The 16,726-nt window shown below is 47.1% G+C and overlaps 1 protein-coding gene across 1 annotated transcript in view; it reads right to left on the bottom strand.

Moving 5' to 3' along the window:
• Nucleotides 1-354: 354 nt before the first annotated feature.
• Nucleotides 355-16,726, bottom strand: part of FBN3 (fibrillin 3) — a 223,189-nt gene continuing 206,817 nt past the window's right edge. Inside the window, 7 exon segments of the mRNA XM_048496904.1 lie at nt 355-1,679; nt 3,935-4,103; nt 7,596-7,827; nt 8,278-8,397; nt 10,775-10,903; nt 12,266-12,382; nt 16,395-16,517. Coding sequence (XP_048352861.1) covers nt 1,305-1,679; nt 3,935-4,103; nt 7,596-7,827; nt 8,278-8,397; nt 10,775-10,903; nt 12,266-12,382; nt 16,395-16,517 — 1,265 coding nt within the window. The 3' untranslated portion in view covers nt 355-1,304.

Here is a 16,726-nt window from a genome sequence, read left to right as displayed (position 1 = left end):
GATTCATGTAACTTTCTTCTGACTATGCCAATAAAGAAGAAGAGGAAGAGTTTGGCTTTATATCCCCCCTTTCTCTCCTGCAGGAGACTCAAAGGGGCTGACAATCTCCTTGCCCTTCCCCCCCTCACAACAAACACCCTGTGAGGTGGGTGGGGCTGAGAGAGCTCCGAGAAGCTGTGACTAGCCCAAGATCACCCAGCTGGCGTGTGTGGGAGTGCACAGGCTAATCTGAATTCCCTAGATAAGCCTCCACAGCTCAGGCGGCAGAGCGGGGAATCAAACCCGGTTCCTCCAGATTAGATACACGAGCTCTGAACCTCCTACGCCACTGCTGCTCACTGAAAGGCTTATGTATGTATGTATGTAGTAGCATCAGAGGGAGAGAGGCCATTTTGTGTGAGGACTCCCCAACATGTGAACATTACCAAGTGTGAGATAACCAGAGATCAGTTCTTTCCATTCATCCATTTCTTCCATCCACGTGACTGACTGCCCGGCCACATCTGTAAAACCCTGCATAGAAACCAATTGTGATGCCAGAATATAAGCAATCACATTGAGACTGTTCTTTTTAGTGCCACGCTGGAAGAATCCTGATACCGTTGCGCCGGAGCATGCAAGCACACGTGAGTAATGCGCGGGCTCAAAGGGACAAATGGAAAAAAGGGAGCGGAGCGGCCCTTCGTGAGAACACTGTGCAAAATCTGTACATGTAAAAGAAATCCGAAACCACAACAGATTCTGAACGGTTCGGTTCCAGCTTGGAGAGAAGGGCAGGGAAGGTGGAGAATTCAAGATCCGGGAAGAAACTTGGGTGAAACTGGAGCAAGAACATAAGAACAAGCCAGCTGGATCAGACCAGAGTCCATCTAGTCCAGCTCTCTGCTACTCACAGTGGCCCACCAGGTGCCTTGGGGAGCTCACCTGCAGGAGGTGAAAGCAATGGCAGAACAACGGGAAAGAGCAAGGAGTCTCCTGAGAAGGTGACGCTTCCAGCTCGGCTCCGTGGTCTGACCTTCTCCAGAGTTTCTTGTTCAGAGAAACTTGGCCAATCAGAGAGGTTCCGTGTCGAGGTCTGGGAAGAATCCACCTGCCAGCAGAGAAGGCTTTGGAGGACAGAACAGGTGTGGTCCGGGGCTGCTTTAGATTTGGTCCCCCCTGGCAGACTTGTGGGCAGGTGGATAGGAAACAGCAAGAGGAAGGAGGTGCCCGTTTCCGGGGACTGGGTCAGGATGGTGCGGGGCGGGGCGCAGTCTGAGCTCTTGGTTTTGTTGCCGTCTCTTGAGGGGGGGTGGGGTGGGGGTTTAGAAGAGATGGAGGTGCAACCTCATCTTGAGCACCTGGCCCAGCTCTCCGGCGAGGTAGTCGAGATCCTTCAGGGCCTCGAGTTTCTGCAGTTCCCGCTTGCGGTACAGCGGCATGCTGACGATCTCCAAGAGGTAGGTGCCGGGAGTGGCTTGGTGGTGGGTGAGGTGCAGGTAGCTGAGGCCTTCCTTCTGATGGATGCGGAAGAAGCCGTCCTGGTTGCCCTGGGAGATGACGTAGCGGACGTGGTTCTCCAGGGAAGCCACGGCAGGGAGAATGTCCAAGATGTGCTCCTTTCTCCTGAGGTCGGACAAATTCAGTGCCAAGGCCAAGGGGGTCTCGACGTCTATACTGGCCAAGCTGACGCCCAGATCCTATTTGCAGCAGGGAGGAAAGAGCTTAGGGAACAGTAAGGCAGAGACGCAGCCCGAAAGCAAAGCCAGCACTTAACTCCCACCCTTCGTGCTATCTGGAGGGCCCGGCGTATTTGGAATGCAGAGACAAGCAGAGGCGAAGCTACAAGGGGGCAGGGTGTGTGTGTGTGTGTGTGCGCACCTCGCACCGCGTGCACACCCTTCCCCCCGCGACCCCCCCTTCGCAGCCCCTCCCACTTACCTTAGTTCTTCGTTTCAGATTTAGTTTCAGGCTGAAAAGCGGCCTGTTCAGTTCAGGCTGAAATGGGCCCTTGTGGGAACTACACTACCCAGGAGACCTTGCAAGCCCCAAGGGCTCCTGGGTAGTGTAGTTCCCGCCCATGCTTTTTTCAGCCTGAACTGAACAGGCCGCTTTTCAGTCTGAAACTAAGCCTGGAACTAAGTGGGGGCCGCAGGGGGCGGGGACCCATGGGGGACCCCAGAAAAGGCCAGTCCACCCCAGACACAATTTGGCTCAACTACGCTTCTGGAGACAAGATGGGGGGCGAAGCCACAAAATGGCTGTTGCAGGATGTGGACCCACACACAGAGGAAACTCAAGTGCAGGGAGAAAAGGGGGCAATTTAAAAATACACTAGGAAAGAAGAAGAAGAAGAGTTTGGGTTTATGCCCCACCTTTCCATCCTGTAAGGAGACTCAAGGTGACTCACAAGCTCCTTTCCCTTCCTCTCCCTACAACAGACACCTGGTGAGGCAGGTGGGGTTGAGAGAGTTCTGGAGAACTGTGACTAGTCCAAGCCAGGACTGCGGAAACACATCTGGTTCACCAGATAAGCCTCTGCCATTCTGGTGGAGGAGTGGGGAATCAAACCAGTTATCCAGACAAGAATCCATCTGCTCTTAACCACTACACCACGCTGGCTCTCATGGGAATGAGAGCGAGAGAGAATAAAACTAACTCTGTGGTGGCAGTTCTCTCTCTCTCTCTCTCTCTCTCTCTCTCTCTCTCTCTCTCTCTCTCTCTCTCTCTATCTATCTATCTATCTATCTATTTATAGGCCGCCTCATCCCTGAAGTTGCCCCTGAAATAATGTTATTTTAATTTTCCCAGCCAATCACATCTCCAAAAGCCCTGCTGGACAACTGCCCAACCTGGCCCCATCCACTTTCTAAAAACTTCTGTGGGTGCCAAGAGGGGTGTCAGCAATTGCCACGGTGCCCGTGGACACATCCTGGGGACCCCTCACTCAGCCGGCATGAAAATCGAGATGGGGAAATGAATTGTCAAACTTTTAACAGGCAATTCTCAAACTTTTAAAACAGGCAATTTTTTAAAAAGTCAGTGTCACGGCACCTTAAAAACAAGCAGCAATGCGGACACGTTGGAAAGGTGGCTTATTTTAAATAAATCAAAATGAACTGAAATTAAATCAGCAATATAAGAATGTTTGACCGCAGAGAAAACTAGCATGGCATATCAGTATGCTATTTCTGAGGATCGCGAAAGACAAATACATTTATTTTAACTGCCTGTGAGTTAATGTGATCTGTGTCATGTAAAAAAATAAGCAGAGCTTTCTCGGCTTGCCTAAATCCCAACGATTACCTCTAACCCCCCCTTTCCTCCTCTCCGACTCCAAGCAATCTTGAAATACCGTGTTTCCCCGAATATAAGACAGATCCCAAATATGTGCTATGTCTTATTTTCAGGGGATGTCTTATTTTTCTGTGTTCTGTTCGTCGGGCATGCTTCCAAACAAAAACTTTGCAATGTCTTACTTTCGGGGGATGCCTTATATTTTGCACTTAAGCAAAACCTCTACTATGTCTTATTTTTTGGGGATGTCTTATATTCGGGGAAACAGGGTAGGAAACTCTGCTGGGTAATTAGCTGTTGTCGATTTTTGCCCAGTGTAAAGATTGAGTGTGGGATGTTTCAATTCTGTAAGCAATCTCTGCATTTAACTCTGATGAAGGGTTTGGAAATAATTAGGAACCCTCGCTTAATATCCTGGGATGGAATTCCATTTCAGGCATGCCCACGTGAAAGAGTTGGGCCAGGGGTCTGCAACCTGCGGCTTTCCAGATGTTCATGGTCAAGCTGGCAGGGGCTGATGGGATTTGTAGTACATGAACATCTGGAGAACTACAGGTTGCAAACCCCTGAGCTGGGCAGACCAAACGATCCGGGCTCTGAAAGTTGGTATGGATGGGTTTGGAACAGACTGACACTGCTCCCCCCCCACCCCCGGTACCTGTTGCCCACTGGTGCTGTTGGTGCTGCGCCGGTGACGACCTCTCTTGGGATACCCGTTGACTTTGCATTCGTAACAAGCTTCTGGGGACAAGAGGTTCTCCTCGTCCTCCTCTGGAGGGGCAGGCAAGTAGGCTTCTTTGCCAAACCCTAGCCCAGAGACGCAGTGCCTGCAGTTTCAAGGAAGGCAAGAGAGGGAACGAGATGGGACGATGGAGAGGGAACAGGGTGCCCCTTAAAGCCCTTCCTGCTCCTCCTTTCTCCGTTGAACCTTCCAAACTGGATTATGTATATTTTAGCATCCCCACATCTTCCACACATCAGGAAGAGCTGCCTTTGTGAGTTATGGACACTCAAAGGGGGTGCCCCATCCCTCATTCTTTGCTAAGGAGATGGGGGCTACCCTTGAGGGTCCATAACTTTGGACCCCCTGAACCAAACTGCACCAAACTTGGGGGGTGCCATCACGACAGTTTCCAGATGATACCCTGAAATTTTGGTGCCGATACATCAAAAAAATGCACCCCCAGCAGGAACATCCCAGAAATTTGCCCAAGAATCTTTTTTCTGCATTGAGTTTTCTGCATTACTGTCAATGGGGGTTGCAGGCTGGGGGGGGCACATTTCTGAAGGCACAGTCTCAAAACTTTCATGGTCTCATCAGGAGACTTTCCTAATGATACCCCCCAAGTTTGGTGCAGTTTGGTTCAGGGGGGCCAAAGTTATGGACCCTCAAAACTGTAGCCCCCATCTCCTATTAGCTCCCATTGGAAACAATGGGGGATGGGGCACCCCCTTTGGGAGTCCATAACTTTGGACTCCTTGAACCAAACCTCACCAAACTTGGGGGGGTCGCATAAGGACAGTCTCCTGATGATACGCTGAAAATTTGGTGGCACTAGCCTAAAACCTATGCCCTCTGCAGGCCAAAAATGGAAAACCACTAAAAATACCCAAAAACTAACCCTGCATTTTGATGCCCCCCACAAGGTGATGCCCTGGGCAGTTGCCCACCTTGCCCAATGGACATTACGCCCCTGCTGCAGGGGGTGCATTTTAGACACATCAGCACCAAAATTTCAGTGTATCATCAGGAGACTGTCCTTATGCTACCCCCCAAGTTTGGTGCATTTTGGTTCGGGGGGGACAAAGTTATGGACCCTCAAAAGGGTTGCCCCATCTCCTTAGCTCTCATTGGAAAGAATGGGGGATGGGGCACCCCCTTTGAGGGTCCATAACTTTGGCCCCCCTGAGCCAAACTCCATCAAACCTGGGGGGTATCAGGACAGTCTCCAGATGATATCCTGAAAGTTTTGAGACTGTGCCTTCAGAAATGTGCCCCCCCCCCCGCCCCAAGCTGGCAACCCCCATTGACAAGAATGCAGAAAACTCAATGCAGAGCAAAGATCCTTGGGCAAATTTCTGGGATGTTCCTGCAGGGGGCACATTTTTTTATGTATCGGCACCAAAATTTCAGGGTATCATCTGGAAACTGTCCTGATGGCACCCCCCAAGTTTGGTGCAGTTTGGTTCAGGGGAACCAAAGTTATGGACCCTCAAAGGGGGTGCCCCATCCCCCATTCTTTGCTAAGAAGATGGGGGCTAACCTTTTGAGGGTCCATAACTTTGGTTCCCCTGAACCGAACTGCACCAAACTTGGGGGGTGCCATCAGGACAGCCTCCAGATGATACCCTGAAATTTTAGTGCTGGTACATCAAAAAAAGCACCCCCAGCAGGAGCATCCCAGAAATTTGCCCAAGAATCTTTGTTCTGCATTGAGTTTTCAGCATTCCTGTCAATGGGAGTTTCAGGCGGGGGTGGGGTGGGGACATTTCTGAAGGCACAGTCTCACAACTTTCAGGGTCTCATCAGCAGACTGCCCTAATGATACCCCCCAGGTTTGGTGCAGTTTGGTTCAGGGTGGCCAAAGTTATAGACCCTCAAAACTGTAGCCCCCATCTCCTATTAGCTCCTATTGGAAACAATGGGGGATGGGGCACCCCCTTTGGGAGTCCATAACTTTGGACTCCCTGAACCAAACCTCACCAAACCTGGGTGGTATCATCATTAGGGCCTCAAGAAGATACTCTGAAATTTTGGTGCCGCTAGCCTAAAAACTGCGCCCCCTGCAGGTAAAAAATTGAAAACCACTAAAAATACTCAAAAACGAACCCTGCATTTTTGGTGCCCACCACAAGGTGGGGCCCTGGGCAGCTGCCCACCTTGCCCAATGGGCATTACGCCCCTGTGTTGCTGTTAGCCACCTTGGGTAGAGACAAGGAGGCCCAGCCGCATTCCTTTCTAGCTGAGAGAGAAGAGTTGGGTTTCTCTGGGCAGGGGTGCGTGTGTTTTGGAGTGGAGCAGCTAGTCATTTGCTTTCTGTATTTGAAGAGGGATTTTGGCGGGAGAGTTTCCAGTTCTGTCAATAAACATCTGGTGGCCTATTTTACCTGAACCGCTGTTTCCAAATAAAGACTTTTGCTAAAACAGAAGTGCTTTCCCTGAACAGTCCAAGCATGGACGTAGGTAAGGGGGGGTTCCTCAGGTTTGAACCCCCCACATTCATGTCCGAAGCTCCGCCCCTCCGTTTGTGGGTTTTAAAAACATTTTAGTCTTTTTCGGTTTTTGGCCTGCAGGGGGCGCATTGTCTGGGCTAGCAGCACCAAACTTTCAGGGATTGTTTGGGGCACTCTCCTGATGATACTACCTGGGTTTGGTGAGGTTTGGTTCTGGGGGTCCAAAGTTATGGACTCCCAAAGGGGGTGCCCCCATCCTCCATTGTTTCCAATAGGAGTTAATAGGAGATGGGGGCTACAGTTTTGAGGGTCCATAACCTTGGGCCCCCCTGAACCAAACTGCACCAAACCTCGGGGGTATCATCAAGACAGTCTCCTGATGAGACCCTGAAAGTTTTGAGACTGTGCCTTCAGAAATGTCCCCCCCAGCCCCAAAGCTATGAACTCTCAAAAGGTTCATAGGGCTTGGGGAGGTGTGGCCATGCCCTAGAGGCGGGTGGGGGTGTGGCCTCACCCCCGAACCACCCCCTTAAAAAATCTATACCTACGTCACTGAGTCCAAGGGTCCTGACACAAAGGCTACAAAAATACATGACAGTTTCACAGTTTGCCATCTCTGCCCTCAACCTCTTCTGCTGGGAACTCAAACCTACGGCTTTGAGAGCAACCACCCATCCTTGCATGAAGACATGAATTTGGAATTCCCGTCATTTCCAAGGAAAACCTCCACCTGGATATCTTGTAGAACAGTGACCACTTCAGAGAAAATGCTATCAGACACCTACAAACATCCCGATCCAATCAGTGGCTCATTTTGCAGATATGCAAAGGTAGAAAGAAGGGGAAAGCTACAGATGAGTCAAAGGGATAAAAAGCCACAGATGGTTGTGCATGCACAAATGCCAGAACCGATTTTAGAAATTCTCATTTGAACTGGACCCACGGAGCACAAAAAAGCCGCACAAAGGGTCATTCTGGAAGCAGAAAGGAATGGCAGGGCCCTGGTCAAACACCTAACAACTGCCTGGCCCATCTTATTACCCCTCCCTGCAAGTGACTTCCACATCTGGAAAGAAAACGCCACCCAATCCCCACCCGCAGGCACGTCAACGCTCATCCTAATTGACACAAAGCCACGTACTTACCCTTGCCCCGCCCGAAAGTACCCACTGGGGCAGCCGCACAAATAACCTCCCTCTGTATTGGAGCAGCCGTAGCTACAGGGGCTGCCCCCAGCGGCACACTCGTTCACGTCTTGGCAGCCCCCGAAGACCTGGTCAAAGTCGAAGCCAGACGGGCAGATGCATTTGAAGCTCCCCAGTGTGTTGTAGCAGGAAGCCGAGCCACAGACCGCCGATCCCGAGCACTCGTTTTCATCTGGGGCCGAAAGGGGAAAGAGGGATGGCCGTGGGTCATTGGAGGCCTACTGAGCCCCAAGTCTGTCAGGCTCTCGGACGTGGAAATAACAGAGACCGTAGGCAAGTCCTAAAGCAGTTTATTTCTACAATGCGTAGAGTAACAGAGAAAGCTGAATCTAAGCTCTCCCGCTTAGATCCAGTGATTATATCCTTCAATCACCCTCCCATTTGATTCCCACCAAATGTGTTTCACAAAGTGTATAACATTTGCACTACAGAGCTTCAAGAAACCTGGGAACGTTCGCACCTTCCCGCAGGAGGGCTGGTGCCAGGGAATTGCCAGGGAGGGGAGAGGGAAACCGGAAAGCATTTACAGGAAACATTTGCAATTCCCACACAGCAAGACATCTGAGCACTGACAGGCATGGACCTGACAAAGTCTGCCAACCGATCCCAGTGACAGACTTACCCACGCACTGGTTCCACTGGTAGTGCTGGACGTACCCTTGGGGGCAGCCACAGCGATAGCCCCCCAACACATTCTGGCATCCGTGCTGGCACCGGTGGTTCCCGTCACATTCGTCCACATCTGCAGTCAAAGGAAAAGGGCTAAGGGGTCAAGAACGAAGCCTCAAGTGGCTCGTTCTTCCCTGAGGAAGAAGAAGATCAGTAAAACCCTGCGGGGTGGCCAGTTGCCCTGGAAAAGGACCCTGACCCCTAGCTGGGAGGAAGAGTCAGTTGTTGCCCACTATATAGTGGACAACAGTTACCAGCGGCTGTTACTTGCCTTGTGGTGGGCCGGGGCTGCTGATTTGCTTCATGTGAGGAAGGCTCTCCCTGTTTGGGGGCAAGGCTGCCCTGGCACAAGGGCCCCCCTTTCCCTGTCATCAGCCCACCAAGACCTTTCCCAATGGTTTTAACAGCCAATCAGGAGACTTCAGTCTGGTTCACCTCTTGCTCTTCCTAGAGATTCTACAATCTTCTGTTACTATTTATAAACTCTGTGGAACAGAATCCCACGAGTAGAAAGGGAACACGGCCTCCCTCCAGTCTTCGTCCGCCCTCATCTTTTAAAAAACCCTTTCTCCCCTTAATGACCGCAGGTGACTTTTTTTGCCTAAGAGCCACGGTTGGTCACTACTTCAATCCCCAAAATAATGAGTTGGGCCAACGCGCTGCAGCGTTCTCCTAAGGGTTCCCAATATCCCCACGGCCATGGGGAAAATAAAGAACATAAGAACAAGCCAGCTGGATCAGACCAGAGTCCATCTAGTCCAGCTCTCTGCTACTCGCAGTGGCCCACCAGGTGCCTTTGGGAGCTCACAGGCAGGAGGTGAAAGCAATGGCCTTCTGCTGCTGCTGCTGCTGCTGCTCCTGAGCACCTGGTCTGCTCAGGCATTTGCAATCTGAGATCAAGGAGGATCAAGATTGGTAGCCAGAGATCGACTTCTCCTCCATAAATCTGTCCAAGCCCCTTTTAAAGCTATCCAGGTGAGTGGCCATCACCACCTCCTGTGGCAGCATATTCCAAACTCCAATCACACGTTGCGTGAAGAAGTGTTTCCTTGTATTAGTCCTAATTCTTCCCCCCAGCATTTTCAATGGATGCCCCTTGGTTTAAAGTGTCACAGGTGGGCACTTTTACGCTCTGAACGCTGATGGAAAAAGTTGGGCAAAAATCTTAAAAAAGAAACTCAAATGTGGCCAAATTGCTTATCAGAAAAAAAGCCACGTGGGTTGGAATTTAACTGCGAAATCCAATCTACAGCCCCAGAACGAAGAGAAAAGGTACCTCCGAAACTGGTGCCAAGGGAAGATGTATCTAATATTTACTATTGTGGATTAATAATGGCTGTTAGTAATGCTATTGTTTTGCTTGGAAACTGCTTGAGATTTACCTCCTCTCTTGGTTTCTTTGTGAGATGTACTTGGAAATACTCCGTGGAATCCTGTAATGGGACCTCTTATATCCAGGGCCAGAGCTAGGGGGAACTGTGCCCGGGACATGCATGCGTCCTATGCCCCTGCCCACCCCAGAACACCCCCTCCATGCCCCCTCCACACACCCCCTGTCCCTTGGCGCTACGCCACTGCTTTGATCCTTCATGTCTTGCTTTTCTTTCTATGAAAAGCTAGTTAAAGCCTATTCCGCAGGGGGCCAAGAAATAGGATGCTATATAACCTATTTTGAGGGGGGAATTTGCATACGTCACCCACGCAAAACGAGTCTGCCCCATTTTATTTCCCCTAACCTGTTTTTTTCTAATTGCTGAACATCCTTTTGAAAAACCCTGGGATGGAGCTGCTCCAGCGCGAACGGCCAGGAAGGAGGTGCTTTATTTCCCTCCCTTCCACCCCGTCCTCCATTATCAGGGAGAAGCCGCCCACTGTTGCCCACCTGTTTTTTTAAAAAAAACATTTGGTGGCTTGCATCTGTGCAGCTATGCAGGTGCAACAGGTCATATCATGGGGCACTGATATGGGTGTGGGTGCCCGTTAAAGAGAACAGAAGCATCTCTGTGGAAGGCGGGAAAGCAACCTGGATTGTTTCCGTGGCCTCAAACTGCTGCCTGCGTGGAATGCAAGTGAACAGGAAAACAGATGCCGTTACACATTACACATTTGCTGTGTGGAATGGGCCAATGATACTAACGAGACCTGGTCTTCCTGTATTTTACTACCTCAGTGTAAAGACAAATATAAGCAGAAGTGGTACAAAAGAGAAGACTCTGAGCTAGGAAACCTTAGAAGGCCACCTATGGATCCCGCAGACATGTTAAAACTGGCTATGGTCTGAAACCAGTACAGCACAACTGCCATAAAGCACACTGCTGAAAAAGATGCTTGGGCTTCACTCCTCCTGTGTCCTTTAGCTGCAGCAACTGGCTACAGCCTGAAACCAGTGCAGCACAACTGCCATAAAGCACACTGCCGAAAAAGATAGTAAGATGGCAGCTCCCCTTTACCTTCACAACCGCCACCAGAACTGTCAAGAGTAAACCCTTTCTGGCATTCACAGTTGTAGCTCCCAGGTGTGTTCAAGCATTGTCCTTTAGCCCCACAAAGGGTGGGCTGAGCGGTGCATTCATTGTTATCTGCAGGGGGGAGGGGGGAATCACAAGATTGCATGCTGTATGAGCAGTCCAAGGAACAAGCAGCACCCACCTTTCACCAAAGCGGATTCCGGGTGGGCCAAAAACAGCGGTGCGAAAGCAGTGTGAAAATGGTGCCAAAGGGTTTAAAACGGTGTGGAAGGGTTTATATCATTTTCACACCACTTTCACATCACTGTTTTTGGCCCATGAAGAATCTGCTCCAGACTCACAAATATGCGCCAACACTACTATTTAATTGCAGGGTCCAAAATATCCCATGGTGATATAACATTGATTGGGAAGTCACTGGGAACAATTTTCTCCAAGCCAAATTGGTGGGTAACTCCAGGGATCTTGGGCTGTCCCTGTGAGCAGGCAACTGGGCTCACTTGTTTGAAACCTCTAAAGCAGCGATGGCGAACCTATGGCACGGGTGCCAGAGGTGGCACTCAGAGCCCTTTCTGTGGGCATGCATGCAGACTTCATCATGGGAGGGGGGGCAGAAAAATCACACGCACACCCCTAGGCTGGCCTGGGCATGATCCTTAACCCGGGATTAAGCTCGGTTGCTGGCAATGGGGCTTGCTTCTGAGTAAACCCTCGTAGGGTTATGATTCACCCATTTGAAGCATTGCATGATTGGTTCACCAAGCTTACTCCTGAGTAACAAGTGCCTCAGAGCCAACTGTTTTTTCTAAACCAGGGGTCTTCAAACTATGGCCCTCCAGATGTTCATAGACTACAATTCTCATGAGCCCTACCACTTGGCCATGCTGGCAGGGGCTGATGGGAATTGTAGTCCATGAACATCTGGAGGGCCATAGTTTGAAGACCCCTGTTCTAAACTAAAACCTCAGTATTCAGGTTAAATTGCCGTGTTGGCACTTTGTGATAAATAAGTGGGTTTTGGGTTGCAATGTGGGCACTCGGTCTCGAAAAGGTTCACCATCACTGCTCTAAAGGTATTTTCTACTGACTCTTCTTCTGTTACAGAAGAGTGGTTTTCCCTGTCCCTTTATTTCCAGAATCCCAGGCTGTATCCCAGTCTGCCTTAGTTCCCCTTGCTCAACAGCCATTTCTAAATTTAATTCTGAAACTGGATGCGTCACTTATTAGACCTTTGCCATTTTAGATTTCCCAGATTTCCCTTAAATGGAAGGCACACTATACACTGAATTTAGTGCACCAACAATAATTGTGGCAATAATAGAGTGAAATTCAATCTATTTTAAAAACATTGCTTAACCCCCCTCCCGCCCACATACACACTCTCTCCTCCCCGCCCCCCCCCCCAGCCTTATTTTATCTGATCCCCAAGAAACTGCTCACCTTCTGTTTTGGGTAGGAGGAAAGGTAACTCACCGATACAGGAAGAATGATGCTGAGTGAATCCAGGGGGGCACTTACAGTTGAAGCCCCCAATAACGTTCACACACAAGAACTGGCAGTTGTGTTGCTTTGTGGAACATTCATCCAGGTCTGGACCACCGAGAAAACAAGACCGGGTTAATCTTTCCCTGACTAGCCCAGAAGCACTTGACTAGTCTGATTCAGTCAATTTCTCCATTCCGTTTTGTGGAACAGAACAAAAATAAAGCAGCTGCAGTTAGGACAGCATCAATATGGAAAGGTTATTGCTGCTACTGTTTTTATTGTTTTTATTGTTTTAATTGGGATTATTCGATTTTTTTAGTTGCAATGTATTGTGTTTGGTTGCCTGTAAACCGCCCTGAGCCCTTCGGGAGTATGGCGGTCTAATAAATTGAATTAATAATAATAATAATAATAATAATAATAATAATAATAATAATAATAATAATAATAATAATAATAATAATAATAATAATAATAATAATAATAATAATTATTATTATTTAAGGATCGAACTACAAAGACTCTGGCACAAACCAGTAAAGGTGGTCCCAGTGGTGATCGGCACACTGGGTGCAGTGCCTAAAGACCTTGGACGGCACTTAAAAACAATTGGCGCTGACAAAATCACCATATGTCAGCTGCAAAAGGCCACCCTACTTGGCTCTGCACGCATTATTTGTCGATACATCCCGCAGTCCTAGATGCTTGGGAAGTGTCCGACATGTGATGTAATACAAAATCCAGCATATTGATCTTGTTTGCTGTGTATAACTGTTTTTGTATAATAATAATAATAATAATGATGATGATGATGATGATGATGATTTATTTAAAATATTGATACGTCCATCCCCTTTTTCTCCCAAGCAATCCAGGACTCAGACTGTGGGGTCTACAGGCCCACTGGACAGGTTGGGCCAGCCTGTGACAAGGGTTTTCTGCCCCCCCCTCGGCACCACGTGCCCACATTGTTCCCTGTTGCTTGTGGAGGGTGCTGCTAGGAGCCCTGCTTCCTTCTGATCCACAAGCTGTCTCCAGCCACATGGCCCTAACCCGGACATCAATCTTGATTTGTTGATTACTAAATGAGTAAATGTGGCCCACCTACAGATATCAGCATTCCTCATATTTATGAGTCGACGTCTCCCCAGAATGCACAACAATAATAATTCATTTTAAACACCCTCCCAAGTTCGGTATACCTCATTCTATTGAAGATCTCTCCCGCAATTTGGCTGGCACAATCATGAATCTTAACCATTCTAAGCAACCCTAAGGAAACCTGCTCATTTATTTATGTAAGTTTTAAAAATAGACAAGGAATATTAAAAATTAAAAATTACCCTAGAAGATTTTCAGAAATACTCTGGATTAAAAGTGAATATGGAAAAAAACAGAAATAATGGGGGTTAATGTGGAAAAAAGACAACTAGACAGAAGATTAGTAAAAAAGATTAAATATTTAGGCATTATAATAACGCATAGAAAGGAGAAGATGTTTAAATATAATTATGAGGCAAGATGGAAAAAAATATTAAAACAATTAAAAGAATGGGATAAGAAGACCTTATCGATTACAGGAAAAATCAAAACACTAAAAATGTGTACAATGCCGAGAATGTTTTATCTATTTCGAACTCTTCCTTTAGAAATTAAGAAGAAGGAATTTGAGGAATGGGATAGAAAGTTTAAAGCCTGGGTGTTTAATCAAAAAAATCCAAGAATAATGAATAAGATAATATATATGACGAAAAATTATTTAGGCTGGGGGATACCTAAAATGCAAGAGTACTATGAAGCATTCCAGATTAAAAATCTGATGAACATAAATGAGGAAAATGTCGAAGGATGGGTTAAATTTGAAAATGAAATAAATGAAGGGATTGGTGTTTATGGAATATTTAATAATGAGCTGAAGAGAGGGAACCAAACCGCAATAGGGCCAAGAAAGGTGTTACTAGATATATGGGGAAAATGGAGAGGTAAATGGATGCCCGGTACTCTGGACGTGGCACCTTTGGCAAGCGTGGCCAGAAAAGATGGGAAAAAAGTGATAAAAATACTGAAAAGACAAGGAATTCAAACTGTTGCAAATCTGATAAGAGAAGGAGGAGAAATTATGACATTACGAAATTTTATAGAGTTAGGAGGTAATGAGAACTGGTTGGTCTTGAGGGGCATTTGGGAAAGGATAAAGGCTTCACGAATAAGAGGAGAATGTATAATGGCTAAATGTTTAGAACTATATGAAAAATGTAAAGGGAAAATTTTGGGACATGTATATAAGTATATGGTTGATGACGAAGACTTTATGATAAGAACATTGAATCAAAAATGGGAGAAGGAAGGTTTTCTAGACTCTGGGGAAACTGAAAATCTAATAGACAGTTGGAAAAATATAAAGATTGAGAAATATATGGAGTTGGAAAGAAAAGGGATATTGAAATGGTATAGAACACCAAAACAACTAGCATACATGATTAAAGGACTTAGTCCTAAATGCTGGCACTGTGGAGAACAGGAGGCATACTATAGCCACATGTGGACGGAATGTACAGAAGTGAAAAAATTTTGGACAACCGTATTGTTATATATCGAGAAACTGGTGAAGATTAATATTGAGATAAATAATGATTTAATGTTCATGGGTGTAATGGAAGATAGAAGGGTAGAAAAATATAGCTATATGTATAAAATAATGATTAAAGCAGCATATGCAACAATAGCTTTAGGCTGGAAAGAAAAGAAAAAATGGACAATCCAGAAATGGTTGGAATATATCTGGGAACAAGTGACACTGGACATTTTTGATATAATAACAAAAAATAAACTGTGGCAAGATAAACAGAGTGAAATTTTCAAGATATGGACTATATATGTGGACTGGATGAAAGAAGCTGGAGTCAATGAGGAGATATGGGAGAAGAGATTACAAAGAATGAACTTACTGCTGTTTGATAAAACTATGAAGAAAATACAGGGGGAGGGGAAAAGGGGGAAATGTATTGTTTAAAAACGAATGAAGAAAAGTATTAATACAAAATGGAATATTCAAATGATACAATAAAATTTTTTTAAAAAGGAATACTAAAAATATACATTCTGTAAAAATGATAACAATATTTGTAATAACTGCTAAGCAAATCCTTCTGTGCTTGATTCAGGATGAAAGCTTGATAAACCCATATCATCCATCCATCCATCCATCCATCCATCCATCCATCCATCCATCCATCCATCCATCCATCCATCCATCCATCCATCCATCCATCCATCCATCCATCCATCCATCCATCCATCCATCCATCCATCCATCCATCCATCCATCCATCCATCCATCCATCCATCCATCCATCCATCCATCCATCCATCCATCCATCCATCCATCCATCCATCCATCTATATACTGGCAAACCCACAATCTATGTAGCATTGCCAATTAGTGGTAGGCAGGCAAAAATTATTGTATGAGGCCAAACGCCATAACAATATAACAACTGCCTAAGCAATAATACATATTACAATAAAAGAAAGCATAACAGGATTGAAAACAGATTTTAAACTGTTGGACCTAGGGCATAACATAGAGTACAACATGTTAATCGACAGGATGAGAGCTTAGCACGAATCTCCTTGGCTGACAATGCAGACAGTGACATCATAGAGATGACACGATCCTCAGCAGATCAAATGGGAACTCTATGAGTTCTACCCTTCCCCGAGCCCCTCTTTATGGTTCCCGTCTCCCCACTACCATCCCAACCACCCCATGGTAATACAAGCAGGCAAAAAAACACACTCCGTTGCAATGCCACCTACAATGCCTGGAATCGTGTGCATTCTGAATTGCTGAAGTTTGCATGACAAACTCAGGGAAATGTGGATTTTGGACCAAGACTAATTCTCAATCTAAATAAATAAGTGGACAGGGGACTACACATTCCAGGCATTTTGTTGTGTCCTTTATATTTGGCCTACAGGTGCCTGCAGTTGAAGTTTTGGGTCTTTCCAGTAGAACACCTTCCCCCTCAGGTATCATATGGAATTTTAGATACCTACAGCAGGATTGGGCCTGATCCTCCACATCCTTAGCTGCAGCGACTTCCCTCAGGCTTACCTTTGCAAGTTTTCCCATCCTCCTGAAGTATGTACCCTCTTGGACAGGAGCACTGGAAACTACCTTCGGTGTTCTTGCAGATGAAATTACACGGCTTGGGGGACTGATTGCACTCATCCAGGTCTGAGGGTGAGAGAATTAGGATGAAACGGGAAGGGAAAGCACTGTCACACGCCACATTGTGTAACACATCGCACTGCATTCACCCCCCCACCCCTCCAAACCAATTGGCCATGCTGGCAGGGGCTGATGGGAATTGTAGTCCATAACATCTGGAGTGCCAAAGGTTCGCCACCACTGCCTTAGGCACTGCCAACTCACCCCTAATCCTT

The sequence above is a fragment of the Sphaerodactylus townsendi genome, linkage group LG05 (assembly GCF_021028975.2).
Source record: "Sphaerodactylus townsendi isolate TG3544 linkage group LG05, MPM_Stown_v2.3, whole genome shotgun sequence".
Classification (NCBI taxonomy): Eukaryota; Metazoa; Chordata; class Lepidosauria; order Squamata; family Sphaerodactylidae; genus Sphaerodactylus; species Sphaerodactylus townsendi.
Note: the sequence above shows the minus strand (reverse complement) of the source record. Positions and strands in the feature narration are given on the sequence as shown.